The sequence below is a fragment of the Peromyscus californicus genome, unplaced genomic scaffold (assembly GCF_007827085.1).
Source record: "Peromyscus californicus insignis strain IS unplaced genomic scaffold, ASM782708v3 Scaffold_4__1_contigs__length_199733344, whole genome shotgun sequence".
Taxonomy (NCBI): Eukaryota; Metazoa; Chordata; class Mammalia; order Rodentia; family Cricetidae; genus Peromyscus; species Peromyscus californicus.
Window position 1 is genome coordinate 126083181 of NW_026294562.1, and position 19432 is coordinate 126102612.

The 19432-nt window shown below is 43.7% G+C and overlaps 1 protein-coding gene across 9 annotated transcripts in view; it reads right to left on the reverse strand.

Moving 5' to 3' along the window:
• The window catches only part of Akap13 (A-kinase anchoring protein 13), a 301501-nt gene that overhangs the window by 12188 nt on the left and 269881 nt on the right, over positions 1 to 19432 (reverse strand). For 7 of the 9 annotated variants that reach the window (XM_052761654.1, XM_052761652.1, XM_052761653.1 and 4 more), the window contains 10 exons: positions 18827 to 18939; positions 17661 to 17813; positions 16779 to 17029; positions 14270 to 14395; positions 14039 to 14156; positions 12522 to 12770; positions 7860 to 7936; positions 7087 to 7268; positions 6863 to 6945; positions 3580 to 3774 (listed from right to left, as the gene is read on the reverse strand). In XM_052761654.1, coding sequence (XP_052617614.1) covers positions 3580 to 3774; positions 6863 to 6945; positions 7087 to 7268; positions 7860 to 7936; positions 12522 to 12770; positions 14039 to 14156; positions 14270 to 14395; positions 16779 to 17029; positions 17661 to 17813; positions 18827 to 18939 — 1547 coding nt within the window. The remainder of the gene's footprint in view (positions 1 to 3579; positions 3775 to 6862; positions 6946 to 7086; positions 7269 to 7859; positions 7937 to 12521; positions 12771 to 14038; positions 14157 to 14269; positions 14396 to 16778; positions 17030 to 17660; positions 17814 to 18826; positions 18940 to 19432) is intronic. The other 2 variants (XM_052761651.1, XM_052761648.1) reach the window with 2 other exon arrangements.

Here is a 19432-nt window from a genome sequence, read left to right on the forward strand (position 1 = left end):
AGTATGCTTTCTAGAACTAGAGGCAAGTCACCATAAAGGTCTAAGGGAAATTGAGCCAGTTGGAGGACGGCAAGTAACTCTAGCAGGAGCAGGTGGGCGTCAGGGGCCGGAAAAGCTTCAGCATCTGGATCTTCCGATCTAAGGTTAACTGTTAACTTGAGATCTTCCCTAGGGCAAGGCGAGAAGAAAGAAGAATAGGAGAGGAACAGAGGTGAGGGAGAAAGAAGAGCCAGATGGAATCAGAGGTAGGAAAAAAAAAATCTCGTAACAAGCATCAAATTTTAATAAGGCATAAAAACAGTATAAAAATATAATTAAAAAGGTTTTTTTTTTTTTTTTTTGAGAAATGGTCTTACTGTGTATTCCAAGCAGACATTGAACTCATAGAGATCTGCCCACCTCTGCCTCCTGAGTGCTTGGACTAAAGGAGTGTGCCACAAAGCCTAGCAAGAAACATCATTTGAAAGTAAAAATTTCATGGGAAAAAACCGAGCAAGTAAAAAAATACGGACGTCAAATCCCATGAGAAAACACGAATGTAACTTCCTATAGATAATCAGAGCAGAGCAGAAAGATGTTTCAATTAAACAAATAAGATAAACACACTGAGGAAATGATGCAAAACACAAAAGAACTTCAGTCAAAATTAGAAAAAACAGAGTCGGTGCAGCGGCCCCTTTGCCATCTCAGCTCAGGAGACCGAGGCGCAAGATGCAGGTTGAGGCCAATGTGGTCTCCCAAACATGGCCTTAGCTCAAAAAAACTAGAAATGTAGAACAAGGTGAAACTCAGAACAGGCAGGAAAACTAATCACAGAAAGCAAAACGGAACAAACACATAAGAGAAATGTACCCCAGAGAAGGGCAAAGGAATATCAAAAGTGACAAATATTGACCCTGGGCAAGGAAGTTGTATGATATGGCAACTGGGTTGAAGAAGAAACCAAAGCCAGAGAACAGAGAAAATACAAAGAATTGCAATTCAAGAACGGTTTTCTGAAGCCGAAACTATTTGTCACCATGTTATTAAATAGACAGTGAGCCCACAACAACCAACCATATGGCATACTCTATCAAAATATTTGGAGTTAAAAACATCCTTTGAGCACCTAGGCAAAAAACATGTGACTCATATGGAGAAAATCAGATTGTTACTATCCTCTAAGAAGGATGGAAAAATGATTTGATATGAGAATCATTAACATATTCAGGTAAGAAAGTATGAGCCAAAGATTTTTTTTTTTTTTTTTGGTTTTTCGAGACAGGGTTTCTCTGTGTAGCTTTGCGCCTTTCCTGCGACTCACTTGGTAGCCCAGGCTGGCCTCGAACTCACAGAGATCCGCCTGGCTCTGCCTCCTGAGTGCTGGGATTAAAGGCGTGCGCCACCACCGCCCGGCATGAGCCAAAGATTTTATATCCAGATTTTCAAGTAGAAAGAGGACAAATAAATAAGTCAGAAATATTTTGATGGAGCTTTGAGGACACTGACTGAAGGACAGGGTACTATAAGTGTGTGTTTAAAGAACCAATAGGCTAGGAGCAGAGTCATATGAATGCTGACAGACTAGATGTGTAGACACAGTTTAACTACTAAAGAAGGAACGCAGAATGGGAGACAGTCTTGTGTGTCAAACTGTATTGGCAAGAATAGCAGTATTATTCTAACATAAGTACCAGTGTTAAAGCAGGATTAAGACATTATTATGGGGTATTTTTTAATGTACTTATAATTAAAAACATTATTTATTCCATGTGTGTGTGTGTGTGTGAGTCCATGCACATGGGGGAGGGGAGGCATGAGTGTGGAGGCCAGAGGATAACTTGCAGCAGCTGGTTCTTCACTTTCATTATATGACTTCTAGGAATCAAACTCAGGTCATCCATCAGGCTTTGCAGCGGGTACCTTTCCCTAAACTAGGCCATCTCATTGACCTAGTAGAGGATAGTCTAATTCCATAATGTATCCTAGAGAAGGAATACCCCCATGTGGAAAGGACAGACATGTATAAGTGATTAGGTTATTTTAAAAAGGCAACCTGTAATCCATAATTTGATTCGCTACACCCAAGTGAATTTACATTATTGAAGCCCCTCTCTAGCTTGGTCCACTGAAAAGGACAACATAGTAATGACTAAAAATCTCATCGCAATGACTATCTGCAGTACCTAAATAAAGATCTTAAAATACTTTTCATTAAAGGAGATCAGAATTCTCGAAGAAATGAATGGACCAGCAAACAACCAAGTATAGCTTAACTCCAGCAAGCAAGGCCATGCCACAGATTTAGAAGCCACAGGAATACTAGTCAAGTGGGGAACATTGAGCTTTACATGAGGCTGAGAACTGCTCGGTGATCTAGAACCCATCAAGTATGTTTAAATCCATGAATCCAAAAGCAACTCATTTTGGTGCTGGGTACTGAACACAAGGCCCCTCATGCATGCAGAGCTCTACCCCTGAGCTACACTGCAGCCTCATAACAATGTGTACAAAATAGCTCAAGTCCTACCAGAGGATTCACACAGACCAGTTTACTGACAACTGGCACATAAAGAGAAGAAGCCCCTTCCCTGTATGATTCATCCTTTTATCCAATTGTTCCTATGTCACAGAAAAAGAACTAACTAGGGCCCGATGCTTCAACACCACAGGAATCTTAGTAAATCCATCAAGTCTGAGAAGTTCAGCTTCTGAAATCAGCTGTGATGGACAGACCATATGGAAAAATCTGACCAGTGGTTCAAAAAGTACAACTAATCTAAAGATTAACTGCACAGCAAGGATGGGGATGGTGGGCTTGCGGGATGGCTCAGCAGGTATGTGAGACAGTTATACGTCACCTTGACACCAACTAAACTTATCTGAGAGTAGGGAACCTCCATAGAGAAAAGGCCTCCATAAGACTGGGCTGTGGGTAAGCTTGTAAGCAGCACTTCCCCATGGCCTCTGCATTACTAGCTCCTGCCCTGTGTGAGTTCCTGTCCTGATTTCCTTCAGTAATGGACTACAATATGGAAGTGTAAGGCAAACAAATCCTCTCCTCCTCAACTTGTTTTTGGTCATGGTGTTTGATCACAGCAATGGTAATCCTCAGTAAGACAGCAGGTAAAGGCATTCACCATGGAGGCACGCCTGATGATCTTGAGTCTGATCTCTGGGACCTACATGGTGGTCCCAGACTCCCCAAGTTGTCCTCTTACCTTCGTATGTATATCAGGGGTGTGTAAACCCACCCACATGCACATACACGGTAAATACACTAATGTAACTTTAAAAACTAAAAAGAAGGGGTAAGTTCTTAAGCGATTATGGATACGAGTTAGGGCGGCTGCTCCCGTTAGGAGGATGTTAAGTGTGATGGGGACATACAAAGGCTTTCATGGTATCTGCCACGTTTCTTTCCTAACTTGGGTAGTGACAGGAAGGGATGCTTACCTGACAATTTAACTACAGTGATAGTGGGAAGTTTTTTTTATACTGGTGTTTTGTTTTATAGTAACAGCAAACACTGGTAGGGGACATGAGTGTGCAAATCCCTCCAGGACAGGCTAGAGAGGGCCAATGGTGTGTGCAAATTACCTTCACTTATTGCACTTTTCATCAGCGGCCCTCCTTTGAGAGCCTCCTCCGTGTTGGAGCGGAAGAGGACTCTCGGGCTGTGCGTTGGGGAGCAATCCTCGGGCAAGGGAGTGCTGCACTCTGTCATGTCCCGGAAAATCATCTCCTTCTCCTCCAGCAAGAGGAGGATCTGCTGATCCTTCTGTTGAAGTTGTTCTGCAAGGCAAATGGAGAAAGGGCCTGACTTGTCTGGAGCTAGGGATCACAAGATGGCTGAGAGATGAGCACCCCCTAGTGGCGGTTATGGAAAGGCCCGAGACAGAGCACAGCATCAGGCTTCCACACTCTGAAACTGCCCTGGGTTCTTTTCTGAGAATGCCAGCATTTCTTGCCTAACTAATCTGTGCTTTGTTTCTGCTCCTCTCCTGTCTATTTCTCTTCATCACACTGTGGCTTTCGCTCCTTTCTGCAACTTCCTTAATTACAGAATCCAAAGAGTTAAGAGTTATTTTGAGGTCTTTTCCTGCAAGGACAATTACCCCCTTTCTGAAACAATCTCCTACCCGTGCCGCACTGAGGACATCAGAGTCTCCCACGGGGCATCCTACGGGTCCTCCATCCGCAATGGAATGGCACAGCTGGCCTGTCCTGTATATTTTATCCACTTTGCTCCTGGGGCTCCCACGCATTGTCAGCTGCCTCTTGTATGCTGGTGATCCCCAGCAAGCACCCCCAAAACCTACTTTATTTCCTGACCATCAGACCCGAGTCAACTATCAGGTGACTATCTCAACCAAGAGGGTGCTCTCGTGACGTCAGAAGGCAATCTTTTCCAGCTGATCACCTTCAGTTTACAGTCTCTTCCTTAGTCAGCAGTCTTTATCTCCCGGTTATCCAGCTCGGAAAACCGGTGGATTCTCCTTCTCACTCTGTCCCATCTCCCGCCCTCAGCTGACTAGTTTTTGTCTGTCTGTTTTTTTAAGTTTGTTCTTTGACGACTTCAAACATGTATAAAGCATATTCTTTGTCCCTAGTTTCTTTTCTACCCTTAGTATCCAGTTCCAGTAGTTTTCCTACATCCATGACTTTGTTGTTTGGTTTTTTTGAGACTCACTGAGTTTAACCAGGTTCATCTGTGTGACATCCATTGGAGCCGAATGAACTCCTCCACGGGGACTTCAGGCTACATTGCCCTTCTTCCCAGACCCATCAGCAGGGAGCGGGGAAAGCCCCGAGCTGTCCCTGACAGACTCTGGATGGGCCCGCTGTGGGCCCATAGCTGCTGTGAAGTCCGGACTGTAAGCATCATGCTATGCCCAGAAGACAGCACTCACAGCCTTTCTCCCTATCCTGATGCCCTTTCTTTCCACTTCTTCTTCCACCATGTTCCCAGACCTCAGAGGGAGTGGTATAAATGCCTTGCTTAGGGCTGAGGACTCGGTTGTCATTAACTTATTCTCAGCATCTTGAACAGCCATGTGTCTCTACATTCGCCACTGTTCTTTGCAGACCAGCTTCTCTGATTGAGACTGGAAGTAGCATTTTGATTAATAACCTCATTTCTTCAACTGTCCACTTTCCCACTCATCTCTCACCAACCTATTCTAAGGATCTCCCAAGTGGTCCATTTCCAGTGGCATCGCTACTTCCTCAAGCAATTCTCCTACAAGGATCCAAAACTTGAAAAAAAATTACATTGAAAGTATAGCATTCCCAGGACTGGAGAGATGGCTTGGTGGTTAAGAGCACTTGCTTTTCCAGAGGACTCGGGCTCAATGCCCAGAACCCATATTGCAGCTCACACCTGTCTGTAACTCCCTTTCCAAGGGATCCGATACCCTCACATAGACACACCAATGCCCACAAAATATAAATAAATTGTGTGTGTGTGTGTGTGTGTGTGTGTGTGTGTGATTTCCCTGTTTCCTTTGCAGAATGAAAGACCTGCAAGCTTTTGGCTCCTGTCACTTAGTCCTGACCCTGCGGATCTGCCACTCCTTGGCAGACAAATTAAATTCTTTCTCACATAACTATCTTAAGAAGCAAGATAATTTTTTTCAGACGTAATTTATGCAACAACTTCTGTGAGACTTAGAGGCAGAATGAACAGACCCAACATATTTTATATGGCCCACCAGACCAAACTATGGCTTGTCACTCATTTATATACCCTTTGAGTGTGAGCACCCAAGGGATATATTTTAGAAATCACTACAACCCTAGTACCCAGTAGTACTTTTAGCCAACTGCATAACAAATGTTAAGGAAGATTTTATCCCTGTCATCGTAATCACAGGCTACTAAGTTGATATACTAGTTTGATAAGATGTGGGTGTAAACTTAGCTATCTTTTTCTCCTCTCCCATCCTTCAGTGCAACAGAATTGTGCCACTTTGCAGTTTTCAGGACTAAGCTCTATGGGTACTGTATTCGTTTAACTCATGGCCTTATTTCTACCCAAAGCAGTTTTCAGAAAATTCAACTAGCATATAGTGAAGACAAGAAGACTCCCAGGCTCTAGTGTTGAATGAGAGGGAGTGTAGTCCCAGAACTCTAGAGCTGAGGCCAGAGGATCCAGAACTCAAGGCCTGCCAGGATGACCGAGCAAGGTCTTGTCTCACAACAAACAGAAAACAAAACAAGAAAAGATAGGGCTAAGAAAATCTGGCTCAGTCCTTAAGCATACAAACACTTGGCCCTGGGATGTTTGGCCTTTGGGGGATTCAAGTGTAATGGGGGGCAGACGAGACTCCGCGAAGCAGTGGGTCCTCCCTAAGCAGGGCTGCAAGCACAGCAGCCGCCCTCTCTGAACCACCCCCAGCTCATCTGTGAATATAACAACAGAGGCGGCCAGGACCGCAAAGAGCAGAAGAGACCGGCTGGAGAATCTCTTTCTCGTCTTCACCTTAGACATGACTATGAAATACGGCAAACTCTCCATGAGGAGCCATAAACAAAGTCACCACTGTCCAAGGACAAACACCAAGATCAGAGAATCCATAGTCCCTAGAGCTGGCTATTCATTTATTTTATATTTATATATATTTATAGTATTTATTTTATTTGTATAGGGCCTGCATGTATGTCTGTGCATCACATGCATGCCTAGTGCCCACAGAGGCCAGAATAGGGCACCATATCCTCTGAAATTGGAGTTATAGACGGGTACCTGGGACAGAACCAGAACCTCTGGAAGAGGAACCAGTGCTCCTGACTGCTGAGCCATCTCTCCAGCTCCACCAGACTGCAGATAAAGATCCACCAGACTGCAGATAAAGATCTCAGACCATTTCCAACATCTTACCTTTTAGCTCCCGGGCTTTGGTATCCAACAATTTCTTTTCTTCTTCATTCTCACTAGGAATCCCTTCATCTTCATCTCTGTTCCTAACATAACCAAAAGAAAGTAAGATGAAACAAACAGACAAAATGCCTAAGCTGTCAGCTAGATGGTCACAGACCTGTGTACACGAAGTCACACAGAGGCACGGGGAGAGGGGAAAGGGCAGGCCCTGGCGTCTCACTTACAGGGAGTTGATTGTATCCTGAATGCTGTGAATCCAGCTATTCCGCTCCTCTCTGGAGCTGGCGTGGACCTCCACCATCTCTGGATCTTTCACCCCCATACTGATGAGGAACAGACCTTTCTCCTCATGCGCCACTTCTCTTACAATCAGCTTCTTTAAGGAGATTACAGTTGACTTATGGTCCTGGACAGAGGAGAGAGGCAAGCGTAAGAAAGACATGCATGCAGGATACTCACTCTTGAAGACAACTCCAACCTAAGGTAAGCTCAGACAGTTTTAAATCCATCTGGATTAAAAAACAAAATAAAATCAATTTAATCCTTTTCCAAATACCCCCCCCCCCCCCCCCCCCCCCCCCCCGCAAGCTTTCAGATAAGCATTTATTTTATCATTCTACCCAAATTTGAACAAGAGACTTCCACACTGGAGATTAGCGGATCATGGTCATTTAAACTCTATCTATGTATTCTGCGTGATGAATCTGGGAGACACATCCCAGAAGAGGACATCTATTGCGATCAAATCATCAAAGTGTCCAGGGCATTCAAAAGGATTATGAAGGAACATAAAGATAATTTTGCGGTGGGACGGAGTAAGAACAAAAAATACCACAAGGGGATGTAAGAAATTATTTCGAGGAATCTTCTGTGAGTCAAGTGGTTTTCAGTGGTAAGATGACAGACATAACAATGCTAGCTGGTTAGACTTCACACCCAGCCTAGCTGATATGAATAGGACTTATTTCAAACAGAAGAGAATAACAGTTCAGCTTACCAATGATGCAAATACGTATTTCTGGTCTTTTTCTTGAAGGAAAACTAAAATGTCAGTGAGGAGAACTGCTTGAACCTCTGCAAAGTAGAAAAGGGAAAGAGAAGGAGAGAGCTGTTCACAAAACTGACTCAGCAATGCACAGCAGCCGTGTCTGAGATCACACCCGCCCCGCTATGGCTCTGTGATTCCACAGGACTCAGCTGGTCACTGGACTTTCAGAGGTATTTTATTCTATCTTCAATGTGTAACTTTTAGCTTCACCTTCCTCGGATGTTTTGAGGGACATTACTTGATCTACAGAACAGAGGATTCAAACATATACAAAGTTACCAGCAAAGCAAATAATTGCTTTTCATCCTAGAGGCATTTTAGGTACATTGACATAAGTCTTGCCTCAGAAAAGGTTAAGTGATCAGTCCTGAAAAGATATATCCTGTATTGCAGTGTGTGTGTGTGTGTGTGTGTGTGTGTGTGTGTGTGTGTGTGTGTGTGTGTGTGAACTTTTGAGTCTTCCAGAGTTGACCTTGGGTATTTTCCTCTATTATTCTCTTTACCTTATTTTTTTTTCTTTACCTATTTTTAAAAAGATTTATTTATTATGTATATAGTGTTCTGCCTGCATGCATCCCTGCAGGCCAGAAGAGGGCACCAGATCTCATTACAGATGGGTGTAAGCCACTGTGTGGTTGCTGGGAATTGAACTCAGAACCTCTGGAAGGGCAGCCAGTGTTCTTAGCCTCTGAGCCACCTCTCCACCCCCTCTTGATCCTTGAAAAGAGCGTTTCTCTTACTGAACCTGCTGGGGCTTGCCTGGCTGGACTAGCTGGTCAGTGAGCTTTGGTGACCCTCCTCTCAACTAGCGTGCATCACTGTGTCTGGCTTTTATGTTGGATGTGGAGATCTGAATTCAGGTCTGTATGGCCAAGTTTTAAGTATAAAATATTTTTAAGAATAAAGGTGAACATCAACCAATGTTAAGTAGCAAGCAACCTTTACCAACATACTCCATGAACTATTCTTCAGTCCTCCGACCCTCCAGTGTTGGAGACAAAACCCTGGGTTCTATGCATGCTAGGTAAGCCCTCCACCTGAGCTACACTCACAGCCCACTGTTTGGTATCTTTCCCAATTTCTCGTTATATTAACGGGAAATAGCAGCCAGAAAAGTACCCAGAAGGGATGTATAGCAACACCTAAGTATGATGAAGCAGAGACTTTTTCCATACCCTCCAGTGAACAAGACTGTTGGGCTCACACACATAAATGCCTGGGTTCAGTTCCCAGCACTGCATAAAACCGGGTGTGGTGGTGCACACCTGTAATCCCAGCACTTGGGGGAGTTCCAGGTGGACCCTCAGCTGAGTTTGTGACTAGTCTTGAATATCTGAGATTCTCTTACCTGTTACCCCTCAAAAGCAGGACAGAGGCATTTTAAAGCAAAGATTAGGAGTCCCCCACCTCTTCCCGTCCCCTCCCCTCCCATTCCATATAGCTTTAACTTTGACATAGCCTAAAGCTGTCTGAGAAGAAAGCCTCCACCAGAGAACAGCCTAGATCAAAGGGGCCTGTGGGGGACTGTTTTGACCATTAATTGCTGGAGGAGGCTTCAGCCCACAGTGGGTGATACCATTTTCTGGGAAGGTGATCCTGGGCTATGTAACAAAGCTATCTAAGCAGGAGCCCATGAACAAAAGAGAGTGAATCAGCACCCAGTGTTCTTCGGGGTTCACTGTTCCTCTCCTGATGGACTTCAGTGACGGACTGTGCCCTGAAGTGTGAGAGCCAGTACACTCTTTCCTCCTCACTGCTGCTTTTGGTCAGTGTTTTTAATCCCAGCAGCAGAAAGGAAACTAGACTGCTTACACAGACATACTCTAGCTTCACAGGTAGAAGTGAATTCAGCTTCTACAGTTGGTAGTCAGCCCTCTTCCACACCATTAACACAAAACTGCGTGTAGAACAAGAGAGTGTAATGGGGGAGGTTAGATAAAATCTCATGTTTATGCAGATCTAAACTTAATTATTTGTAATATATGACATGAAAGCTGAAGAAGGACTATAAGGGGCAAGAAGGGGACCAGCAGGAGGTGGTGCTGGGGTAAACAACCATGTATGTGTATTAAAATATCATAATGAAATCCATTGTTTCATGTGCTAAGAAAATTAATTTAAGAAATATGTAGGGCAAAACAACCCATGTTTTGTCTGAATTATCATGGTCAAACTAAGTTGAGTATAAACTGCAGAATATAAACTATGACATATGAAAAACAAAACCAACAGTCTGGTGCGTAGTTCAGTGGTGTCTGAGACTCCAGGAGATCCAGGTTCTGCTATCATTGCCATGCCCAAAATGGAACAAAACAAACAACTCAACATCTTTAATTGGATCCAGGAACTTAAAAATTAATCAACTCAAGATCTGACTAGTCCTCTAGGCATACAAAAGGACATTTTCCTTTATTCCCTCAAGGACGATGCACATCTCCTAGCCAGCTGGTTACAACTACCAGGCTGACCCTAACATCTTTCTCCCTCTGGAAAGCAGCGCCTACGGCTCCTTGGGAAACAGTGGGCTGATTTATGTAGTCTGTCCTGCCTTCTTTAACCTCTGCCAAACTAGAATCGCCTACAAAACCACGCAGCAAACAGAATCAAGAGAGGTCTAAATTTTCACACTACACAACAGTAATTTTCCATGCACCACCATTAGTTTTGACAAGTTATTTTTTTTTTAATGTTTACTTTAAAATAATTCAGGTGTCTGCCAAAAATAAGTTCTAAAAGCCCAGGTTTCAACTTTGTTGGATCCTGAGGTTTAGATGATCAGTGTCATGGATCAGAGGAAAAACAATCCCACCCCGACCACGGGGTGTTCCGAACATGACTGGCTGTTCCTGGCAGGAGTCACGGGGTGTGAAGATAACTCAATACCAGCCCGTTCTCCGCAGTGCAGGCTTTCCAAGCAGAAGTCTATTGTTCTGCTATTGGTTTGACCACAGCTTTATTCCAACAGCTGGAACCTATTCGCTTGTATTTTGGGAATAAACTGCCATGTAAAAGAAAAGAATAAAGTCCTGGCTCCAGGCAACAGCAGTTCTAGCAAATCTAGGTCCTCAGGAGAAGGACAGGTATTTCTGACCTGCCAGCCTGCTTGAAAGGTGGCCTCAAAGCGGCGGTGTGGAAGGGGTGTGGGCTAGGGCCCTCAGACCACCACAGGCCTGGGAGGCCTGGGAGGCAGGAGCACTTTGATTCACCACAAGGTATCTTAAACACTGCTGACCAGTGGCGAGCGACCCTTTAAGAATTATTATCCAGTGCTTCTTTTTCATGTCCTCCACTGTTGTGCAGGGGCTAGTGGGTCTTTCTGAAACACCCCAAGAGTTCCAATGCCCTTGTCACTTCCAATGGACTCTATACTACCCCCAGCTGTGCTGGAAAAACAAAACCCCCCAAACCACAAACCACCCCTTTTCCATGTGAAACTCTTACATTGTGAGCCTATTCCATGCCCCACACCAGCAAGCACGTCAAGTGCCAGCTCCTCACTGTGTGGTGGGCTCCTTTGGCAGCTGGACCCAGCAGTTTCTCGTTTTTTCTCATCTCCTATCACTCTCTTAAGTCTGTCTGGGATGGGAGTCCTGAAGATGTAACTTTCCCCGGGTTCCAGGCCCTCCCAACTCAATGCTTTCCCACCTCGAGCAACACCTTCCTCTTCATCCTCTAAGACTTAACTCCATGGCCATTCATCCTTCCTCTTTATTCCAGCACCCACCACACTGGAGAAGTACCCTCTTCTTGCAAGTCTGAAGTCAGCTGCCCGGAGGCAGCTGTCCTAAGCTGTACCACTGTCGCGAGCATGTTAAGGCTATGCTAAGGGCACCTCAGTGCTCTGACTGCAGACGCCTATGGCATCATGACTTTTCTGAGATGGGAAAGGAAACCTTCCTTCTGATATCAGTGTGCTATCGGGACAACAGTGAACCGTGGTCTGTTCGCATCCTCAGCTCACTGTGGCAGGAATACCCACAGCTGCTGGGAAGTTAGAGATCACATAGGCGGATGCCTATCCCGTAAAGGTTTGATGAAACTGAGCATGTTCCTAAAAGTAAGATGTACTGATGAGTAAAGAAAACAACCTATCTTCCTTAAATTATTGCAGGTGACCGATGAAAGGTGAGAAATCATAAAACAAATGATCAAATTTTCTTTAGCGATCTATTTTGCTTTGGAGAAAAATGAAAGACACGAATATCATAAAGTAGTCATGAATCTAGTTGAATAGGCTAGACTTGCCTTTCTCCAAGGTCTCAGAAGGTCTTTGGGAGTGATAAATTCTCAGTCTTACAGATTCACAGTCCCTGGCTCAGACAGTTCTGCCACTGACCCCAATCCCACTCAGCACCTCCCCAACAGTCTGCTGTATGTACTAATTTGATCCTTTGTGTTTTAAAACTTGAACTTGCTGTTCTTCCTTACTGCCACATTTCATAGGACTTGGTAAGCCACCTGAAACGAGTCTTTTTTGACATACTACTAAATGGTTGTTGCCCTGGGTGATGTCTGGATATGGTTCTCTAGGAAGAAGTGTGGTGGTGACGTCCAGCAGAATCTGGGTTTTTCCTGATCTGCCCAGGCACACAGACATGGCAGCAGTCTTACCTTTCAGCCTTCCCGTTGCACTCTTCAGAAACACACTCCCATCCCGCACCAGCTTCTTCCGTTTCAGATCCTCCTTGGCGAACATCTGCCCACTTTTCATCCTCATGATCGACTTGCTATCGGTCTTCGTGTAAATCTCACCGAGACGGACTTTCTTCTCATAACTTGCCACTTTGCTGTCCACGGCTCCAATCACATCCTTCACTAGGCTCAAGGACTGAGTCAGGTCTTCCTGCTCCACTTCATTGTCTAGGGAGAAAACAACTGCATGGAGCGGCTCCTTGCACACCACAGCAAAGAGAAGGAGTCTACATCATCACATTTCTCTTGCTGTTACACTGTCACACTGGAGCCAACACACCAAAGCACATGCCTACCTTTCCTGCTGCCATAAGCTTAATTCAAAAGGAAGTCAGAAGTTCTCAATGCTATGGATGATATGCAATTATATGCTCCGAAACAAAAGAAACCAATGCTTTAGGGGGAGAGAGCAGCAGAGGTGTGTAATAAGTTACTTAGTTATACCTTTACCTACTCTTTAATGTTATTGCCTCGTAACCTTTAATGTAACTGCCTAGGAGACACACTAGGCGAGAGAAACCACTACATACTGGTGAAATGAGACAGAGTAACCATTTTAGCACTTACAGGAAGAGAAGGCAGGAACTGCTGACCAAATCCAGTGTTGCCTGAACTAGTTAGTGCTCAGGGCACATACCGTTTTAACAGAACCACTATATGGTCCCTCCTTGATACTGTCTATCCACCCTAGTTGTAGTGATGTAGCACTCCAAACTGCTATTCCAGGAACTGAATCCAGGGCCTTGTACTTGTCTGGGAAGTAATCTAGCACTGAGCTGTACCCTCAGCCTGCTTTTCTAGGAATCGAACCCAGGGCCGTGTGCATATCCAGGAAGCACTGTGGCACTCAGCTGTGCCTCCAGCTGCTCCTCAGTTTTTGCTTTAATACAGGTCTCACTGGCTGCCCAGGCCAGACTCAAATCTGCTCTAAGTCCCAGCAGGCCTTAACTCTGCATCTCCCCTGCCTTAGCCCAAGTGGCTGACTATACCACTGGGCCCATTTCCTTCCTCTCAGGAAAACTGTGTATCATGTGGGTTCAGCTTTGTTTCCCTATAATCTTAGCACTTGGGAGGCTGAGCAGAAGGATCATGAGTTTGAGACTAGACTGGCCCACACAGTGAAACATGGTCTCAAAAAACTAAAAACAGCAACAGAATAAACAGCCATGGAAAGATGTTTACAAGGTCACACACCTGTAACCTTAGCACTTTGGCGGGGGTGGGGGTGGGTGGGGTGGGGGGAAGAGAAGAACTGCTGTGACTTTGAGGCCAACCTGGGCCAAAGTGAGAATCTGTGCCCCCCAATCAATCAATCAATCAATCCATCAAATCGCTGAGCTAAGTACAGGCACTCGGATAGGTTTGCTGGAGCATGGCAGAGCTCTGCTACAGTGGTTTCCAGGGCTATCTGGATCTGAGTTTACAAGGGGACTCACCTTTGGTACATTGCAGTATCCTTTGGAATAGAACTGGGTACTTGGTGATCCTCTGGGTTACAAGTAATATGCACTCTGGGATTCCAAGCCTTCTTACAACCGAACTGCTCATCTTCTTCTGCAAGGGAGTGGACAAACTGTTAGTCACTACGTGAGGAAGGGGGCTCTGGCCAAAATGGAGTTGCTTATGCTCCTGACCATGATGGGGACGCCTGTGTTACAGGTCAGTACCTTCACAAAGGCTTGGAAACGCTTATCCTTTGTGTAGAGGTCTTTGAAGTAGTTGACAGACTGGTTGTGCTGTCCACAGAACTTGCCATATGTCTTCTTTAAGCGCTCTGCATTCTCACCTGAAAACTACCCAGGAAAGAGAACAGGAGTTATACCACAATTCAGGGTATCATTCTGTAGAAAGTTTCCAGTCTTGTTGTGAAAACTAAGAGTGCTTTCGAACAAACACTCCCCAAAAGATTAAACGTACAGCAGCTTTGGCAGTTTGGCACTTTGTCAAAAGGTTAAACACTGAGCTCTCAGAAGATGCAGATGCAGACCTACTACCACAAACCAAGTGCTCTAAAAGGTTGAGCCCAATAGTGTCAGACAGAGCAACACATGAGTGCCACAGGAATAGAGTTTCCATCCCAGCAAAGACTTTAAGGGGTTGTGTACAATATAAGAAACTACGGACGAGAATATAAGTCAAGATGCAATACAGGTCCTGAAGGGGGAGGGGAGTGGGAGAGAAGGAGAGGAAAACCAAAAATGTTCTTAAGAGAGATGCTTGGGGAAGATAGTTCTTCATTTGTAGGGCCTCACATTAAGTTCATTTTATAGGACTATTCTTGCCAGATGCAAGTGTCTCACATGGAACATACATTTACTTGTATCATGTCCGTTTTTACATATTTCCATGTAATATTCAGGTGTGTAGTTTTACCCCTGGCATTTAATAGACAGCAACTCCTTTTAGAATGAGTGAATACACTGATAAATTATCAAATGAGAGATGTGGGCTCAAGGATACCAGGGAAGGACAAGATTTCTATTTCTCAGCCAAGCCTGTAATCCCAGTTCTTTGTGAGGTTGAGACAACCTCAGAATAAATGTAAAAACAAGGCTGAGGATGTAGCTCAGTGGCAGGGTGCTAACCTACCAAGTATGAGAAGCCCTTGGTTTAATCCTGAATACTGCCCCCAGACCCAGTCCAATTCGCATTCAACTGGCCCAGTAACTAAGCCTCTGTGTCTGCACAGAACCAGGGATCTGGTGAGGGGAAAGCTCTAGTCACATGTGTCTGATACTCTTGCTATTAAGGTTTACTAGCAACATTTCCTTTTTCAAAAACACTTCAAAAATAAACATCAAAAGCTATTCATGACATATATTTAAAAAATATAAAAATACTTTTTTGCTGAGTTTCTTTGAAATGGGACTGAAATAAAATCATATGTGGAAGAAAAGTAACACATTTTATAAAGTGTTTCACAAATAGCCTATTGGTCAGCTGCCTAAGCTTTAGCTAGTCTTAAGGTAGATGGGATCCTTTTCAGATGAGCCATAGGGAAAGCTCAAGACTTCTAGCAAACATTCTTTTATTTCTTAAACAGTACTGTTTCTGATGATTGTATGGCCATAGAGAAAGAAAAACTTGACTATATAATTTAATATACAAACACACACAGAAAATATAGAAAAGGGTAGATTATTGAATCTACTCTGAAAAGAAAAAAAGGGAAGATATAGAAATGATAAGATAAAAGGTAGATTTTTGAATCTACTCAGAAAAGAAAAAAGAGAGAATATGGATATGATAAGATAAAAAGGTACATTATTGAATCTACTTTTAAAAAGGAACTACTTGTTTTAAATAGGATAAGTAATGAAATTTTTTTGTCTGAATCTGTCAAATGTTAATGGACTAGACACTGTTATTCTAATTCTTGACTGTATATATTGTATATACTTATTGTATATACTTTTTCTTATATTAGCTATAACTATTTTATTTTAGACAAAAAAGGGGAAATGTGGTGATATTACATCCCCAATATATTGTGCACCCTGATAAAATTATCTGGGGTCAGAGAACAGAACAGCCACTTAGATAGACTTAGAGGCCAGAAAATGGTGACACACACACCTTTAATCCTATCACTTGGGAGGCAGAGATCCATCCAGATCTCTATGAGTTCAAGGCCATACTGGAAACAGCCAGGCATGGCGACACACACCTTTAATCTCAGGAAGTGATGGCAGGAAGCAGAAAAGTATATAAGGCATGAGGACCAGGAACTAGAGGCTTTTTAGGTTTTGAAGATTTTAGGCTTTTAGCAGCATTTCAGTTGAGATCCATTCGGGTGAGGACTCAGAGGCTTCCAGTTTGAGGAAAGAGGATTGGTTGAGAAGTTGGTGAGGTGAGGTTAGCTGTGGCTTGTTCTGTCTCTCTGATCTTTCAGAATTTACCCCAATATCTGCCTCCAGGTTTGTTTTTATCAATACACACACACACACACACACACACACACACACACACACACAGCTAATTTTCTAAAAAATTTTAAGAAGAAAAATCCTTCTTTCCTTATTTTACAGAAAAGGAATCGAAGGTTAGACTAACTCCATTTGGTAAGTCTACAAATAAAAACAGTAGAACTAAGACATACAAGCAGGGATCCAGAACTACAAAGCTTCTCTGCCACCCCAAAGCACGAGAAGAATCCAAGACCTTCCCGCCACTCACCTGATTGACAAGCACATCCCCTATCCTCTTGACAAGGAAGTTCCTTTCACTTTTGTCTACCAGAGACTCCTTCTTCCGCTCCAGGATCCTCTGGAAGAACTGGCTATGGATGCTGATCAGGTCATCCAAACAAGGAAACAGCTTTTCCACCATCTGCTGCTCAAAGAGCAGATCTGTCATCATCCCCCGGCTGTACACATCACTCATGATCTTGAGTGTGCGGATGTGATGTAACTCTGTCTGCATCAGCTCTATGAGAAGAGAGATCAAGGGTCTTTCAAAGATCACAGCTAAACTTGTAAGGTTAGCTTAGAGCCCACCTGAAACTTTAAAACTGAGCAAACAGCCGGGTCCCTCGAGTAGTCTCATCTTACTCTGCTTTTTCACCGACCTAACACCATTTTCCTGATGATAGGTGTACTGAATTCGACAGTCTTAAATGGTTTTCAAAGTCTTCATCAGATTCAGTCCCTTTCATTTACTGTGTTCCTGCTCCCTAGAACTGATTGACATTTCACCTTTCTAAAATCCATTTCTAGAAGACATCTCTTTCATAGACTGCTGTATAACTACGCATGCAAATAAACGAACTGCTGAATGTAATGAAGGGAACAGAACGGGACACTACAGGGCAAAATGAACAGAAGGACACAAGCAGTATCACATCTCCATACCGCAGGGGTTTAAATGGAAACCTTTACGCTGCATATTCAAAAATTAATTTTTCACAGCCCAACAATCACCCACTTAAACATGCTGGAACTCCTTTTCAAGTTCCCTCCCTGAGAGGTAGGGCAGTAGCTCTACCTCTCAATAACCCTCACTTGTGTACCAGCTGGATGCAGCAGAACAAAAACAAGCAAAGCAAACGAAGCATCTCACCATAAATCACCTCCTGCCGTTTGACCACATCTTTCTTCTGCTGTTTAAGGAACTTGCTGTCCACCGTGCGGCTCCAGGACTCTGCTTCCAGCTGTTTAGAGTCACTTTCAAAGTCTCCCATCAGCTGTCCTTCATTCATGTCTGTACCTACTCCTCAAAATACAAAAGAAGCAACCTCAGGATCTTGGGTTTCTGACCTCTACAAGAGGATTTTCCTCTAGGTGAAAATGAGCTCATAAGACAAATGCTCTGTCCTACTGTAGAGGATATTCAAGGGGAACATACCCAACATTAGGCAGGATCACTGTCAAGTTTAGGAATGAAAGACTCTATATTCAAGTCTGGTTAGGAATGATAAACATAGGTAAACCAAACAAGACTGAAACAATTCCTATGTGAAGTTGGAGCTTGAAGTATCCTGCTGTCTTTACGTACTGCACATGTTTATCTGAGTAGGCTAACAATGGTACAGACACAGAACTGAATGTGTACAAAGTCCAGAGGAAGTAAAGCATTGTTACTAGAGTATGCCTATGTGAAAATCAATGTTTCCTTCAATGGAAAGACAACACCAGGACAGGTGCAACTGCCAATGCTTGGTGCTGCAAGAGATGCTTTACAGGCAATTTAGAGACTCTTTCCAGGCAGGGGAGGGAAAAAGCAGGCCCTGCTATGCTGTGGGATGTCTTTCTGTATGCTGTGAATATGTGTTGCTCTGATTGGTTGATAAATAAAGCCGTTTGGCCTATGGCAAGTCATGTTACAGCTAGGTGGGAAACTGAAGAGGAGACAGGAAAAAGAAAGGGAGAGGCAGAAGAGACACTGCTAGCCACCGCCAGAACCAAGATGTAAAAGTACTGGTAAGCCACAAGCCACGTGGCAAAGTATAGATTTATAGAAATAGGTTAATTTAAGATGTAAGAGCTAGCTGGCGAGAAGCCTGAGCTATTAGGCCATATAGTTTGAAAATAATATAAGCCTCTGTGTGTTTATTTGGGCCCAAGCAGCTGCAGGATGCGGGTGGGAGAGATTCGTCCTGACCAACTGCAGAGCCTGGGCAGGACACAGGAAAACTTCCAGCTACACTGCTATTTGGTAATAGTGTGACAGGAGATGCACTGGATCTTTACAGAGATTAAGTAACACAGGCCAGAGTTTCCTCTTACCCTCATCAGTAAGTGATTCTGTTGACTCATTGACCTTGCAGATTTTATTCAGTGAGTCTGTTGAATGAGACAGAAATTTCCAGGTATTTGACATGTTCTCATCATTGCCAACTCTAGAGACAAAAAGAAGGACACATTGTCAGATACATTCTGATAAGCCATGGTGCCCATTCTTAACTGAATCCCTAAAAACTCTAAATGACAGCTGTAGGTTTTATGATGACTCAAGACAAACTACTCAGGTACACAGCAAAACAAAGCATTATTAAGAAGTTTACAAGTGCCGGGCGGTGGTGGCGCACGCCTTTAATCCCAGCACTCGGGAGGCAGAGCCAGGCGGATCTCTGTGAGTTCGAGGCCAGCCTGGGCTACCAAGTGAGTCCCAGGAAAGGCGCAAAGCTACACAGAGAAATCCTGTCTCGAAAAACCAAAAAAAAAAAAAAAAAAAAAAAAAAGAAGTTTACAAGTATTACTATAGCAAATTCAATCTTAGCCCAACTTTTTGATGCTTAAAAAAAGGTATACAGCATCATAAGTACATTATATAGAAAAAGCTTAAAATTTGTTATAGGAGCTGGAGAGACGGCTTAGCAGCTAAGAGCACTG